Source organism: Moschus berezovskii, chromosome 2 (assembly GCF_049115385.1).
Source record: "Moschus berezovskii isolate FMDL1 chromosome 2, NW_MosBer_1.0, whole genome shotgun sequence".
In the NCBI taxonomy this organism is placed as follows: domain Eukaryota; kingdom Metazoa; phylum Chordata; class Mammalia; order Artiodactyla; family Moschidae; genus Moschus; species Moschus berezovskii.
This window is the reverse complement of record NC_142461.1, coordinates 100,903,685-100,918,744: the sequence shown is the minus strand read 5'-3', so window position 1 is coordinate 100,918,744 and position 15,060 is coordinate 100,903,685. Positions and strand designations below refer to the sequence as shown.

The window sequence follows — 15,060 nt, the reverse complement described above, 5'->3', positions numbered from 1 at the left end:
GATAGGATACTGAATGAGGAATTCCCCAGGTCGGTAGGTGCCCAGTATGCTACTGGAGATCAGTGGAGAAGTAACTATAGAAGGAATAAAGGGATGGAGCAAAAGCAAAACCAATACCCAGTTGTGGATGGGACCAACGATAGAAACAAGGTCCGGTGCTGTAAAGAGCAATACTGCATAGGAACCTGGAATGTTAGGTCCATGAATCAAGGCAAATTGGAAGTGGTCAAACAGGAGATGGCAAGAGTGAACGTCGACATTCTAGGAATCAGTGAACTAAAATGGACTGGAATGGGTGAATTTAACTCGGATGACCATTATATCTACTACTGTGGGCAGGAATCCCTTAGAAGAAATGGAGTAGCCATCATGGTCAACAAAAGAGTCTGAAATGCAGTACTTGGATGCAATCTTAAAAATGACAGGATGATTTCTGTTCGTTTCCAAGGCAAACCATTCAATATTACAGTAATCCAGGCCTATGCCCCAACCAGTAATGCTGAAGAAGCCGAAGTTAATCGGTTCTATGAAGACCTACAAGACCTTTTAGAACTAACACCCAAAAAAGATGTCCTTTTCATTCTAGGGGACTGGAATGCAAAAGTAGGAAGTCAAGAAACACCTGGAGTAACTGGCAAATTTGGCCTTGGAGCACGGAATGAAGCAGGGCAAAGGCTAATAGAGTTTTGTCAAGAGAATGCACTGGTCATAGCAAACACCCTCTTCCAACAGCACAAGAGAAGACTCTACACATGGACATCACCAGATGGTCAACACCGAAATCAGATTGATTATATTCTTTGCAACCAAAGATGGAGAAGCTGTATACAGTTAGCGAAAACAAGACCAGGAGCTGACTGTGGCTCAGATCATGAACTCCTTATTGCGAAGTTCAGACTTAAATTGAAGAAAGTAGGGCAAACCACTAGACCATTCAGATATGACCTCAATCAAATCCCTTATGATTATACAGTGGAAGTGAGAAATAGATTTAAGGGACTAGATCTGATTGATAGAGTGCCTGATGAACTCTGGACGGAGGTTCGTGACATTGTACAGGAGACAGGGACCAAGACCATCCCCATGGAAAAGAAATGCAAAAGAGCGAAATGGCTGTCTGAGGAGGCCTTACAAATAGCTGTAAAAAGAAGAGAGGCAAAAAGCAAAGGAGAAAAGGAAAGATATAAGCATCTGAATGCAGAGTTCCAAAGAATAGCAAGGAGAGATAAGAAAGCCTTCCTCAGTGATCAATGCAAAGAAACAGAGGAAAACAACAGAATAGGAAAAACAAGAGACCTCTTCAAGAAAATTAGAGATTCCAAGGGAACATTTCATGCAAAGATGGGCTCGATAAAGGACAGAAATGGTATGGACCTAACAGAAGCAGAAGATATTAAGAAGAGGTGGCAGGAATACACAGAAGAACTGTACAAAAAAGATCTTCACGACCAAGATAGTCACGATAATGTGATCACCGACCTAGAGCCAGACATCTTGGAATGTGAAGTCAAGTGGGCCTTAGAAAGCATCACTACGAACAAAGCTAGTGGAGGTGATGGAATTCCAGTGGAGCTATTTCAAGTCTTGAAAGATGATGCTGTGAAAGTGCTGCACTCAATATGCCAGCAGATTTGGAAAACTCAGCAGTGGCCACAGGACTGGAAGAGGTCAGTCTTCATTCCAATCCCAAAGAAAGGCAATGCCAAAGAATGCTCAAACTACCGCACAATTGCACTCATCTCACACGCTAGTAAAGTCATGCTCAAAATTCTCCAAGCCAGGCTTCAGCAGTATGTAAACTGTGAACTCCCAGATGTTCAAGCAGGTTTTAGAAAAGGAAGAGGCACCAGAGATCAAATTGCCAACATCCGCTGGATCATGGAGAAAGCAAGAGAGTTTCAGAAAAACATCTATTTCTGCTTCATTGACTATGCCAAAGCCTTTGACTGTGTGGATCACAATAAACTGTGGAACATTCTGAAAGAGATGGGAATCCCAGACCACCTGACCTGCCTCTTGAGAAACCTGTATGCAGGTCAGGAAGCAACAGTCAGAACTGGACATGGAACAACCGACTGGTTCCAAATAGGAAAAGGTGTACGTCAAGGTTGTATATTGTCACCTTGCTTATTTAACTTATATGCAGAGTACATCATGAGGAACGCTGGGCTGGAAGAAGCACAAGCTGGAATCAAGATTGCCGGGAGAAATATCAATAACCTCAGATATGCAGATGACACCACCCTTATGGCAGAAAGTGAAGAGGAACTCAAAGGCCTCTTGATGAAAGTGAAAGAGGAGAGTGAAAAGGTTGGCTTGAAGCTCAACATTCAGAAAACAAAGATCATGGCATCTGGTCCCATCAGTTCATGGGAAATAGATGGAAAAACAGTGGAAACAGTGTCAGACTTTGTTTTTTTGGGCTCCAAAATCACTGCAGATGCTGATTGCAGCCATGAAATTAAAAGACGCTTGCTCCTTGGAAGGAAAGTTATGACCAACCTTGATAGTATATTAAAAAGCAGAGACATTACTTTGCCAACCAAGGTCCGTCTAGTCAAGGCTACGGTTTTTCCCGTGGTCATGTGTGGATGTGAGAGTTGGACTGTGAAGAAAGCTGATCGCCGAAGAATCGATGCTTTTGAACTGTGGTGTTGGAGAAGACTCTTGAGAGTCCCTTATACTGCAAGGAGATCCAACCAGTCCATTCTAAAGGAGATCAATCCTGGATGTTCATTGGAGGGACTGATGCTAAAGCTGAAGCTGCAATACTTTGGCCACCTCATGCGACGAGTTGACTCACTGGAAAAGACTCTGATGCTGGGAAAGGTTGGGGGCGGGAGGAGAAGGGGACAACGGAGAATGAGATGGCTGGATGGCATCACTGACTCTGTGGACATGAGTTTGAGTGTACTCCGGGAGTTGGTGATGGACAGTGAGGCCTGGCGTGCTGTGATTCATGGGGTCGCGGAGAGTCGGACACGACTGAGCGACTGAACTGAACTAAACTGAGCCACATTTGAATTGGCTTAAGGGTGAATGCCTCCTAGAATTTTGTACCCTATATGCTTTTTGCCTTTCCCGCACCCTGACCCTGCCCTGGGGTCACACCTTGGGGGCAGTGGCTCTGTTTTGGTATGAGCACTTACACAGATCTAAGAAGGAAAAGCTATAAAACATTCATGTGATTTCTTTTTAAAATTTAGAACATGGTAGTATTGGTGAATTAGCAGATGTAAGTCTCAAAAATCAGAAAAGTGAGAATCAAACCTTTTTTTGTTGTTTAAGAAATGAATCTCTCTTGGGAAACAGTCACACCAAATCTATCAAGTAGCTCTGTGATGTACGACTGAAATTGCTAGCTTTTCTGAACACTTACCTTCCGGATCAATGTTTAATTAATAAGCCTGCCTCTCACTGAAAAGGAGTAGTCAGAAAGGACAGACACAAGGGTACCAAATACACCAAGAAACCAGGGACTAGGACTCAGCTGCTAATCATTTTAAATGTCATATTTTTATAAATCAAAAGAAGAGTTTTATAAACGCTGTCATTTCTCTTTAGAGTTCATCAGGTCACCAGAACATACCTATGAGCTCCTTGTTGCGAACATCTAGGGCCATATTCCTTAAGGCAGTTGCCACAGAAGAAACAACTCTATCGTTATCCATTCTCAGAAGCTCTACAAGGATGGGGAGCCCTTTTTCTTTGCGGACGGCTGCTCGGATATATGCGGCAAACTAGGAAACAAAATAAGGTAATAAGCAATATAAAACAGAGCGCAACTCTCAGGCATTACTGTCACCTAAGAAAGATGTTTTCAAAAGATGAACTAATAGATTAAATGTTTTCTTTCCAACTGGAGATTAAATCTGTGATGCCAGTCAAGAGAAAACCAGTTTGGGAAAAAGATAAGCTAGGATGACTGATTTAAAAAGAAATCCCAAAGCCTGAAAACCTCAAACCACCATCTGGCAGATATTTTTGTGCAGAAAAGAGAAGGCAGTGATTACTTTCTACTTCAGCTACATAAACATGATTAAGGACGGATGGCGTGTCTTCTCTGCAGTTGGCCCCATGCCAGGTCCAGAGGCTATAAATAGGATGGCAGAGCTGGTAACTGATCAGTGCACATTAAAGGAGAACCTGTCTCCATCTAGTCATCTTTTCCCTGTATTCTCTGCAACAATATTTACAGTTTAGTACCCCTTCAAAGAAATTGCTTGGGAAAAAATCCCTTGCCTTGGAAGAAAAGGAATTCTCCAGGAACACTGAGCATCATAATTCATACACACTGCTGAAAAAGTAAGTATATCTGTGTGCAAAATGCTTTATCATTCAAGATTAGTTAGCTGCTGCTGCTGCTTTTTTAAAATCCACAGTCAAAAACTTCTTTCGTGATTAAGAGGCAAGTCTGTACAGTGTGAGTCAGTTTGGGCACCACATGAATTGGAAATGAACATGAAGTCATCAAGGAAACAAACAAACAGAAAAAGTAACATTTGAAAATGGGTCTTTAATCTTGTTTTGAGCTTTCACTGACATTTTTACCAATACAAACTATCTTTCAAAATTTAGGATAATTGAAAAATGTTGCTCATAAAGCATCTTAATACTTTCCTGCTGTGGTCAAGACACAAGGACAAGTATCTGCCAGCCCTCCGTATTATTTTGGACATGAAAATATGTGACTGACGCTTCTGTAGTATCAACAGAATGGATTTTTTAAAAGCATAAATAAAAGGAAAAGATGCATTTCAAAGATCCTATTAGCTTTCTTCAGGTGAAGTCAATACTCCTGTTTTCTAAATCAAATGAAATCTGCAGGGGCGACATAATACACAACTTGCTATCGGGTAAAGGACTTGGGTAGCTTTGGCAACTTCTCCCTCTGAAACCTGCAAGGACAGAACCAATGCCTGTCTCTCTTGGAGACAACTGGCTCAGTTTACCTTGAGTGCTTCCCTTTCAGAACGTTACCACCACTACCACTCCCAGAACAGCTTCTGACTTGCTCATATCTCTCACCAAGACTATCTTGTTTTCTTAATGAGAGTCCAGTATTTTGATTTACTATTTTCGATACCTTTGAAATCACTACCATATAATATTTACATTTTAAATGATCCTGACATTTAACTTCAGAGAAGGCAATGGCACCCCACTCCAGTACTCCTGCCTAGAAAATCCCATGGACGGAGGAGCCTGGGTGGGCTGCAGACCATGGGGTCACTAAGAGTCAGACATGACTGAGCGACTTCACTTTCACTTTCACGCATTGGAGAAGGAAATGGCAACCCACTCCAGTGTTCTTGCCTGGAGAATCCCAGGGACGGGGGAGCCTGGTGGGCTGCCATCTATGGGCTCACATAGAGTCAGACATGACTGAAGCGACTTAGCAGCTTAGCAGCCATTTAACTTCTATTCACTAAAGGTCCCAGAAAATAAAATTCTACAACTCAAATCGTATCTATTTTAATTACTGTCTTTTTAAAAATCACCACACGATTGTCAGGTCAATAAGAAGCTGGAGTTACACCATATCACCAACATAAATATTTATGAATCCTTATGTGCTGGGCACCGTCCTCAGTCCTCCACATTTATTATCTCATTTAATCCTTAAAACCACATAATGAGGTGGGTATTTCCATTTTACAGATGATGAATCTGAGGATAGAAAGATCTGAGGCCTCCAGCTAGTCAGGGAGGTAGGGTAGGATTCAAAGCCAGGGGTCTGGCTCCAGAGTCAGTACTTAGATGCTATTAGCACTTTTAATGTTTTTAATTAATTAATAGTTGATTTACAATGTGTGCCAATCTCTGCCATACAGCAAAGTGACTCAGTTATACACATATCAAGAACAATACCAAAAAACCCACAGTGGCTTAGCACTAGGCCTAATTATTTATATATAAGCATTACAACAGCTGGCTGCATGCTAGCAATGCAATACTTTTCACTCTCATGGAAGAAAAAAATGCCCAGACAATTTTCGTTTGGGGAGGTGGTGACGGAGGAAATAACCAAAACCAAGCATTATATTAATTCTACTAAAACATACTTGTTGGCAAACTTCTAGAGGTTGAAATGGTTCAAACAAGGATTGTCTGAGACGTTGCCAGATGATATTTAAAAAGTTCTGAGAACTTGCTTATAGTGGTAACAGTAGGAAATCACCTTCAATTTTCCTAATGAAGTCACACATTTACCAGTGGAGGCAGAAACTCTGCCACACGTAGGTTCTGCAAGTATTAGAAAGGAACAGGGGCCCAATCTCAGCTCCAGTTCAGGCCCTCGGCGTCTCTCACCAGGCTCTCCAACAGAACCCCTGCCTCCATGGCTCCTGACTTCCAATTCGCTCTCAGTGCAGCTGCAGATGGGACCCAACAGTGTCCACATCAGCCTGTCTATGTTGCCCATCTGCTTAAACCCTTTCAGTGGCCCCTCTGGTCTGAAGGTCAGGTTTCAGCTCCTGAAGCTTGGCCGTCAGGCCTGGTTACGAGGGCCAGTTCTACCATGGGCACTCTGTGTCCCCCTGCACGTCTCAGCCACCAGCCTGCAGCCTCTGCCCATGACGTCCTCACTGTGAGGGCTCTTGTCCCCTCTTGTCCCTTTATCTGGAAAGCTCCCTCTGCCCCCAACCTCACACTGTGTGGGCTTCATCTGCTCATTTTTAAAGGTTCCACTTGGGCAGCACCATCCCCCCAGGAACTCTTCCCTACCTCCTGGAGTCCCTCCTTCCTTGCGTTTCCCTCACCAGGCTGGGTTAGAGGTCCTCTTCCAAGACCATGGAGTCTACACAACATTTAATAAGTCTGTCTTTCTCTTTCACCTTCAGTTTCTCATGGGGAAGGGCTATGTCATATTCATCCTTGGATCCCCAGAGCCAACTGCAGTCTCCTCATTTTTTTCCTCCTACCCTTTACCAAGCTCTAAACACCTTCCTTCATCCCTTTCCATTGACCACGGCTGGTCTGACCACATGGAGGTGTGGACGAGCGGAGGACAAGCTACCTTCCAGTTTCCAGCAGAGAGATTCTGGAGTGATCCGGCAGAGCCTTCCAAGGTGGCTGGGTTGGAACTTTCTGCTAGGAGGGTCAGATATGGTTTTACCACCGATGGGTGCCACAGCATCTCAACGCCTTTGGGGGACTTTGACAGTCCTGGGATAGGACCAACTCCATCCCACTGAAAGACAAAGAACATGCACTGGTGGAGGCAAAGTGAGCGCAGTATTCAACATTTGAAAACATGCCTTTCTGCTGCACTCAGCTAGAGCTATGCAGAAAAGCTGAATCATGAGAAAAAATTTTTTCTTGCCAAATGTGTGGTTTCTTACTCCCAGAGAAATTAAACTTTTAAGAGTTTCACGTCAAATAAAATGCTAACTTGATCCTCTTGCGGTGTCCTCTTTTTCTTCTTCTTCTTCTTCCCCCAGCAGCTTGGTTCTGAATCTTTGCTGGGCGACTCTTTTCCGAGTAAGTCATCCAATTCGTTCAGCCCCAGCAGCCGGGCCTGAGGCACCTCCAGCTCCAGCCGATACGACAGGTTCCTCAGGGTGCACACGCAGTTCTCCACGGTCTGAAACCCAACACGGCACAGGGTTAAAACCATCGTAGCGTGTTAGTGCAAAATGTTTCTGTACCAAGCACCAGTGGTACTAAATAAATGTAGAACATGAAAGAACTGTTTTTCACTGATGGAAACCTGCAATCTGAAAGTTAGAACGCTGACTCCAGACTGTTGGTGGGACCCCAAGCTCACAGAGTGTGCAGAGCCACCCGCAGTACAGCTGAGGATCTGATTTCACGCTGAGTGAAATGTGTGGGGCTCTGGAGGGGAGAACGCCCAAGGTTTCTGCTTCAGGGCTGCTGCAGTGGCAGATGCCCCGCAATTACAAGAACCCCACCCCTTCTCACAGCTGGGAACTCTCACCATGACAGCAGGAGTGGCCACCCCCCTCCAGCACAGCCCCTACCCCAAGTGCCACCTTTGTCCTCTTCCTTCATCTCCCACCCCTCCCCTCCATCTGTAGGAAGTTCCACGATCGCTTTCGTTCTACATTTTGTCTTCCGTACATGGTCTTTTGCCCCCCAAAGTCTCTATCACACCTCTAATTGGGAGGCCAACTGTCTATTCAACAGAATGTCAAAAACCAAGTTCAGTTTTGCCCTGCAAGCGCTCCCCTTCCAATTTGTTTACTCCTCTCAGTTTCATCTGCAGATCTTTTGGTTCAGTGAAGCTCAAGTGAAAACCTGGCTGTCACTCTGAATTCTCCTCTACCTCCTCCCAAGCCTACCACTCATCTTTCTTTTCTCTCACAGACCCTTATGTTCAAACCTAGGCCTACTTGTGGCCTCTCTTTGTCTAGCCCAATCTGAACAATACATGGCTGGCCTGCCTTGGGATTCTGGGCACATTTAGTCCCTCTTTCCTGTTTCTTCCCACCTTCCCCAGCTTCTGATGCCAGTGCAGACCCTGGATGATGAGCAGAATGCCGTGTACAAGGGCCGGGATGGAGGAAATAGGAGGGGAGGATACGGGGCTCATGCTGGGAACAGAGGGAAGGATGAAAGGCAGCAACCTGGCATGGAGAACGGGGCATCCTTTGGTACCGAGGCAGGCTGGGCAGAGAGGTGGGGGAGTCCAGTGCCTCAATCAGGAACTTTTATTCAGTAAATACTCAGACGCAGAGGGATCTGACGGTAGCAGCAGGGGATACAGCATCAGAGGGAACAGCAGTGGGGCAATCACCTTGACACTGAACCCAGGAGAATCACAGAGAAGGTCTGGACCCTGCTAAGGTTCTTACCACATGGAATCACTCAGTTTTCACCGTTCTAAGGCTATTTTCGTTAAGTTCTCTTGTCTCTGTTAAGTTTGTAATTTTTAGAGACCTTCTCCCTTTAACCTGGAACGTAATCTAACGAAGAGGAGAGGGTCAGGAATTCTGGCCAGAGTCACTGGCATGCAGATGGTGGTGGTCAGCAGCTACTGTCCTCTGCCAACCAGCATTCACTGACCTTGCTGTCGTAGTCGGAAGTGTTCACACACGTGTGGATCACATACAACAGCGAGTCCACCAGCCCCTCGCAGGACCGCATCTGCTTCCTCGCTTCCTCCCCAGCAGAGCTGAGATTCCTATACAGGCAGAGACACGGGGGAGCTCATTAGCCATGGAGCCTTACCTTAATGATCTGAGAATGGACGACAGAGCAGCACAAAATCTGGTCTGAGGAGGCATATGAAGCCTGCATTTCAATATCTCAAGAGCTCAAAATAATAATAGCCAGCCCCTCATTAGCCACGAATAGAAGACAGCAGGGACACTTGACCCTCATATCTCTCTCATGACGGGTCACTTTCTAACCTCCTAAAATAATTATTTTGGGGGGCTTATCCTGAGTTTCCTTCTTAGTAAAAAAGGAGGAATAATAGTAACTATCTCATAGGATTGCTGTGAGGAAAAGATGAATTGCTACAGATAAAGCAATTATAAAAGAAACCACCATATGAAAGGATGTTTGTTAGCCACGCATGGTTGCTATATTCAGGCAGTTTTACTTTCCCTGTAAGGCCATAAGGTTGTGGCAGTCCCTGCACCTATTAAAATATGTTCTGCATGTAGTAGGTGGTCATAAATGCTTCTTGAATGAACAGAGGAAACATCATTTCTTATACAAAAACTTCAAGTTAAATGAGAACACTTGATCATGCTACAATTTTCCTCATCTTTTAAATTATTAAAAACTCTGAGTTGTTTTTAGGTCTCATCCATACTGAAATTTTACTATCCATTCAACTTTGTGAATTGATACCAAATTATAAGGCTCTATTTTATGTGCCATTAACAAAGTAGTCTAACTCTGCAATTTTGCAAAAATTAGCCATTGTAAGGGGGATTGAGAATGACTTCTCTTTTCACCTTTGTTTTTCTGAGGCCAAAGAGATACCATCACCTGTCACCCCTCTGCGGTAACCTCTGTGCTGCCCTCAACAGCTGCCCTCTTCTGCTCCTCGTCTCTCTCTGGTTTTCCTCTCATCTGCTGTCTTCCTTTTCAGCCTCTTCTGCCCGTGGGTCCCTCTGGGGGTGCCCAGGGCTATGCCTCTATCTTTGCACTTTTCCTGGGTGGCGTCCTTCTGTTCCTTGGATTTAACACAAGGAACAAAACCTATGGACCCATGACCCCCAAATGTCTATCTTTAGGGCAACCCCTCTCAAGAACTCCCAACTCATTTATCCCGCTATTACCGTACGGATAGCTAATTAGACATCTCAAAGTAGACCAGCCAAAACCCTCATTTACTCCCCCTCCCCCTGCCTGACCTCATCAACAGCACTTCCATGCTCCCGGCTGATCTGGCCAAAGATAAAGGCCGGTCTGTCCTTACCTCCCTTCTTCTCACTGTCTGTCATAGTCAGTCAATGAGCAAGTCTTGTCAGCCTTTCCTTCCATAACATACCCCACTGTGCCTACCTCTCTCCAGAGCCTGGTCTCAGCCACTCTCACTGTTTGCCTGGACAGATGCACTGCCTCCCTTCTTGCCTCCACTGTCCCCTACACAGTCAGAAACCATGCCCACTCCCATGATTAAAACCCTGTTTCCCATGGCACTTGGCATGTGGTACAAAAATCTGACATAACCTGGCACCACTCTGCACCTTACCCATCAAGCTCCAGCCTCAAGCCCGTCGCTGCCCCAGAGTCTTTACACTCCTGTTTCCTCTGCCCAGATTGTGTGTCCTCCTCACCTCCCTCACCGGCCCTCATGTGAGCGGCTCCTGTAGTATTTCAGATCTAGGCTTAAACGTTACCTCCTATGAGAGACCACCTGACCTTCAAAGTACCCAGCTAGTAATTCTTAGGTCACCCTATTTTTTTTCAATGACATGTTATTTTCTTATTTACTTATCTTCATCAATAGAATTTTATTCTATCAGAGCAGGGATCCAGTCTGTTTTGGTCATCACTAAATGTACACAGAAAGCATTCACCAAATGTTAACAGCTCTGAACCACTGGGGGAGTCTGTGTGTCCTGCTCCTGGCTTTCCCTGAAGCCCAGCAGACTGCCTGAGCGATCACAGTCTCCCCTTTCAGGCATGGGGAGAGGATGAGATGCTGACCCATGCTCCCCTCTACACCAAGCAGTAGAGGCCATGTGACCTGCTTGGTGATGCAGGTGTATGAGTCAGGGAGTTGGTCTGTCCTCTAAGAGCCTGACTCTTGTCACCACCACCACCCCTGCCCCCACCCACTGTCCCTGCCAGTTCTAGGCGAAGGAGCCCACAGTTAACCATTCCAATAGGGGAAGGCTTCAGAGGAGAAGCCCAGGCCCTTCCCCCTGCTCCCACAAGCTCTGTTATAGAGATGCTCACACATCTTAGCTTAAATGTGAATAGCACTCACTGTGTTATCACTACACGAAGCATTCTATACAAGCCAAGACTTAACAACTCTGAGACGGTATTATTACCCCTGTTCTAAAGATGAGGAAACCAAGGGCCAGAATGGGACAGGAAGCCAGTCTGTCTGAGGCAGAGCCTTAAGGTTTGTTCAAGTTCTGAAGAAGCCTGGGCAACAGCTGATGAGAATGACCAGCAAATAAGGAGCAAACTGTGACACTTAAAGGAGGCTTTCTGGATTTCAAATGCTAAAGATAATGACTGAAAATAGTATTTGGGTTCATTTTCATTTATTTATAAAACTCAAATCCAATGACTGTTTAAACCACACCTTTCTGCACACTTTTAAAAGCAAAAAGGTTTCAACTATTACATTAAAAAAGTTAAAGTCACTCAGTCATGTCTGACTCTTTGTGATTTCTTGGACTATACAGTCCATGGAATTCTCTAGGCCAGAATATTGGAATGGGTAGCCTTTCACTTTTCCAGGGGATCTTCCCAACCCAGGGATTGAACCCAGGTCTCCCGCATTGCAGGTGGATTCTTTACCAGCTGAGCCACAAGAGAGGCCCAAGAAAACTAGGTAGCCTATCCCTTCTCCAGTGGATCTTCCCAACCCAGGAATTGAACTGGGGTCTCCTGCACTGTAGGAAGATTCTTTACCAACTGAGCCATCAGGGAAGCCCAGACTTAAAAAGACTGACGTCTAATTAACAGACACTGTATTAGTTTCAGGTGTACAACACAGTGATTTGACATCTGCATACACTGTGAAATGACCACCAGAGTGAGCCTGTCCACACAAAGTCAAAAACATATTTTATATCTTGTGATGAGAACTTTTAAGATTAACTTTCTTAAGACTCTTTAGAATTTACAACACAATATTGTTGACTGTAGTCACCATAGTCACCAGGGCTTCCCTGATGGCTCAGATGCTAAAGAATCCACCTGCAATCCGCCTGCAATGTTCGAGCCCGGGGCTGAGGGGATCCCCTGTTGAAAGAAATGGAAACCCACTCCAGTATTCTTGCCTGGAGAATCCCCATGGACAGCGGAGCCTGGGGAGCTACAGTCTATGGGGTCGCAAAGAGCTTGGACAAGACTGAGCGACTAAGCACAACACACATAGCACAGTTACCAAGGCATACATTGTATCTTCATGACTTATTTATTTTACAACTCAAAGTTTATACCTCCATATTTTGAATTTAAACAAAAACCAGGCTGTAAACACATTAGCAATCAAAATGTAACAACCAGAAAAATGCTGTTAAAGTGTAAAACACTGGAATTTTAGCAGTAATTTTTCAGACTGAAAGGTTTTTTTTGACTAGTCTATAGAAGAGTCATTTACAAGATAATGTCTATCAAGCCACTAGTCTGCGCTCATAATGTTTTCCTCACAGATGAACAAAGTCTAGTGGCCTAAATTTTTAAACAAACTTGGAAACTTACATAGATATTAATGAAAGTGAAGTAAATCATCCTAAAATCAACTTAGCTATGACACATATTATTTAATCAGACAATCGGAAAGAAGAAATACAATATCTACCTCAGGCAACCTGTTGTATTACGCAGAACGAGTGAAGTCTGAAATTTAATTTTATGATCATCATCGAAAGAAGAGTTATTCCACCCAGAATGTGGGACGATCACAGTGTTTGTCAGCGTCGAGAGAGCATCTCGGATGATTGTCATCTTTACAGCGTCACATGAGGATAGATTCCACAGAACTCCTAAAGAAGGCAGATTTTAAAATCAAGTCATCAATTAGAAATCCTGAAGTTTTAGAAATGGAATGAACATATTAGCATTAATTAATGGGAACTCAGTCTGTTCCAAACCTAATCTACGACCTGAATTTACACCCAGGCTGGGGCTGGACCTCTAACAAATGTTGAGTGAACACATGGGAGTTTCTGGTACATCACACCAAGTCATCCTTAGGCAAGATGACTGTGGTTTTGCAAAGCAAAGCAGAGTTACTTCATGAGGAGGATGGGCACAGTCTAATCAAGGATCACAAATATGATGTGTCTGTGATGGTTGTAAAAATGAGGTTCCTGTATCATCTCTTACATTTAATGTTCTCTGTGACAAGCCATTTTTACAACTTAGTACTTGAAAAGAACTTCTCTTTCTCAAAAGACTTACACTTTCTCTTCATCACACTTCCTTTTCTTACTTTCGCTAGTGGGAAGCTCAAGCATAAATATTATGTGTGCAGTGACTTACTGGCGCAAAGAATGGCTACACATTTGCTTCATCTCCCTTATTTAGAAAAGGTTTAAACATTTCTGTTTCCACGTTAAGAGTGTTATTAGTATGTGCAAATTACTACCATTCCTTTTTGGATACAGGCAAGACATGAACAATAAATTAAAAGCTACTGATACTGTAATTCATATCAAGATTCCTAGGACAACAGACCTTAAATGTAGATTACAGTGTTACTCGAATCACAAACATACTTGAAGGTCTTCATTTCTGTGTCAGCCATAAGAGGGTTAAATTATTGTTGTAGCATGCATATTTTCAATAATTACTCTTTTAGAAATTAGAGAAAATTCAAGATTATACCTACTCTAATTTTTACATCAATGCATTTTCCTAAGTAAGAGGGAAGGGGATGGAGAAGAGATGGTGCAGCTGGTTCCTCTGCACTGAAGTCCCTCAGAACCCTACACTCCTGATGTATCCTTGGCAAGTTGCTTTAGTCAGTACAGTGCTTTTAGAATTATCAGCACACAAAATGTTCAAGGCCTTGAGGAGGGGAAGGAGTTGGCAAAATCTGCCCATGTCCACGGAAGCATGTCAGGCCAGAGACAAGCCTGAAAACTGCTGCTCTGGGTCTGGTGACCAAGAAGCCAGCCTAGAAACTGCACAGCCTTCTCTGCGCCTGACAAAATCGCAGGGCCCTTTATAAAGGAGGGAGGCAGAAGAGAACTGACAGGAGCTTTCTTTCTTTCTTTATGAAGGTAGGAGGAGGGGTATAAGCCAAGGCCAGAACCAAAGAGAATACTCTATGAACCGAGAGGACCATCATTCCCCACGTCTGCCCTGACCCACTCACACGGCTGTCGATGGTCAATGATAGAGGCAGATGCAGCGCTCCGTCTAGGGTCCTGGCTGCTCTCCGCTCTCACTTGGCTTTGACTTCTGGGCCTCGCTGACTGGGTTTCCTTTCTTCCCCCAAGACACTCTTTTGCCCTTTCTCTGCTCCTACCCTTTGGGGTGGGACAGCCCACCATAAACACAGCTTTTCAAAACCTCAGCCTTAGCGGTGACCCACTTTGTTAGGCTCAGACTTGAGGGAGATTTGGACAGTCCAGAATCAGGAAAAGGGAAGACCGTGCTTTGTCTCCTAAAGCTTGTTCTGTCCACCACGACAGACCTTTGTTTCCATAATTATTTTGTGGTAGGCGCTCACAAAATGAACTTAAACTCCGCAAGTGTTTGGATTCTGAGGGTTCTGCTGGGCTCCCAGGGGGAGCCAGGGGAGGGGTGGGTAGAGAATTGGTGGCAGGGCTCTAGATCCTACCCCAGTTCACCCAGCGTGGCTCCAGTCTCTTTTCTCAATACTAGGCTTCACTTGTGCATTGCTATTTGAAAAACTGGGTTTTGGGTCTAAAAGACATTTATAAA

The 15,060-nt window shown here is 44.3% G+C and overlaps 1 protein-coding gene across 12 annotated transcripts in view; it reads right to left on the bottom strand.

Moving 5' to 3' along the window:
- PKP4 (plakophilin 4) overlaps window positions 1-15,060 on the bottom strand; it is a 274,592-nt gene that overhangs the window by 15,410 nt on the left and 244,122 nt on the right. For all 12 annotated transcript variants that reach the window (XM_088829520.1, XM_088829524.1, XM_088829530.1 and 9 more), the window contains 5 exons: window positions 12,968-13,151; window positions 9,028-9,145; window positions 7,394-7,585; window positions 7,019-7,192; window positions 3,590-3,740 (listed from right to left, as the gene is read on the bottom strand). In XM_088829520.1, the coding sequence (XP_088685646.1) occupies window positions 3,590-3,740; window positions 7,019-7,192; window positions 7,394-7,585; window positions 9,028-9,145; window positions 12,968-13,151 (819 nt within the window). The remainder of the gene's footprint in view (window positions 1-3,589; window positions 3,741-7,018; window positions 7,193-7,393; window positions 7,586-9,027; window positions 9,146-12,967; window positions 13,152-15,060) is intronic.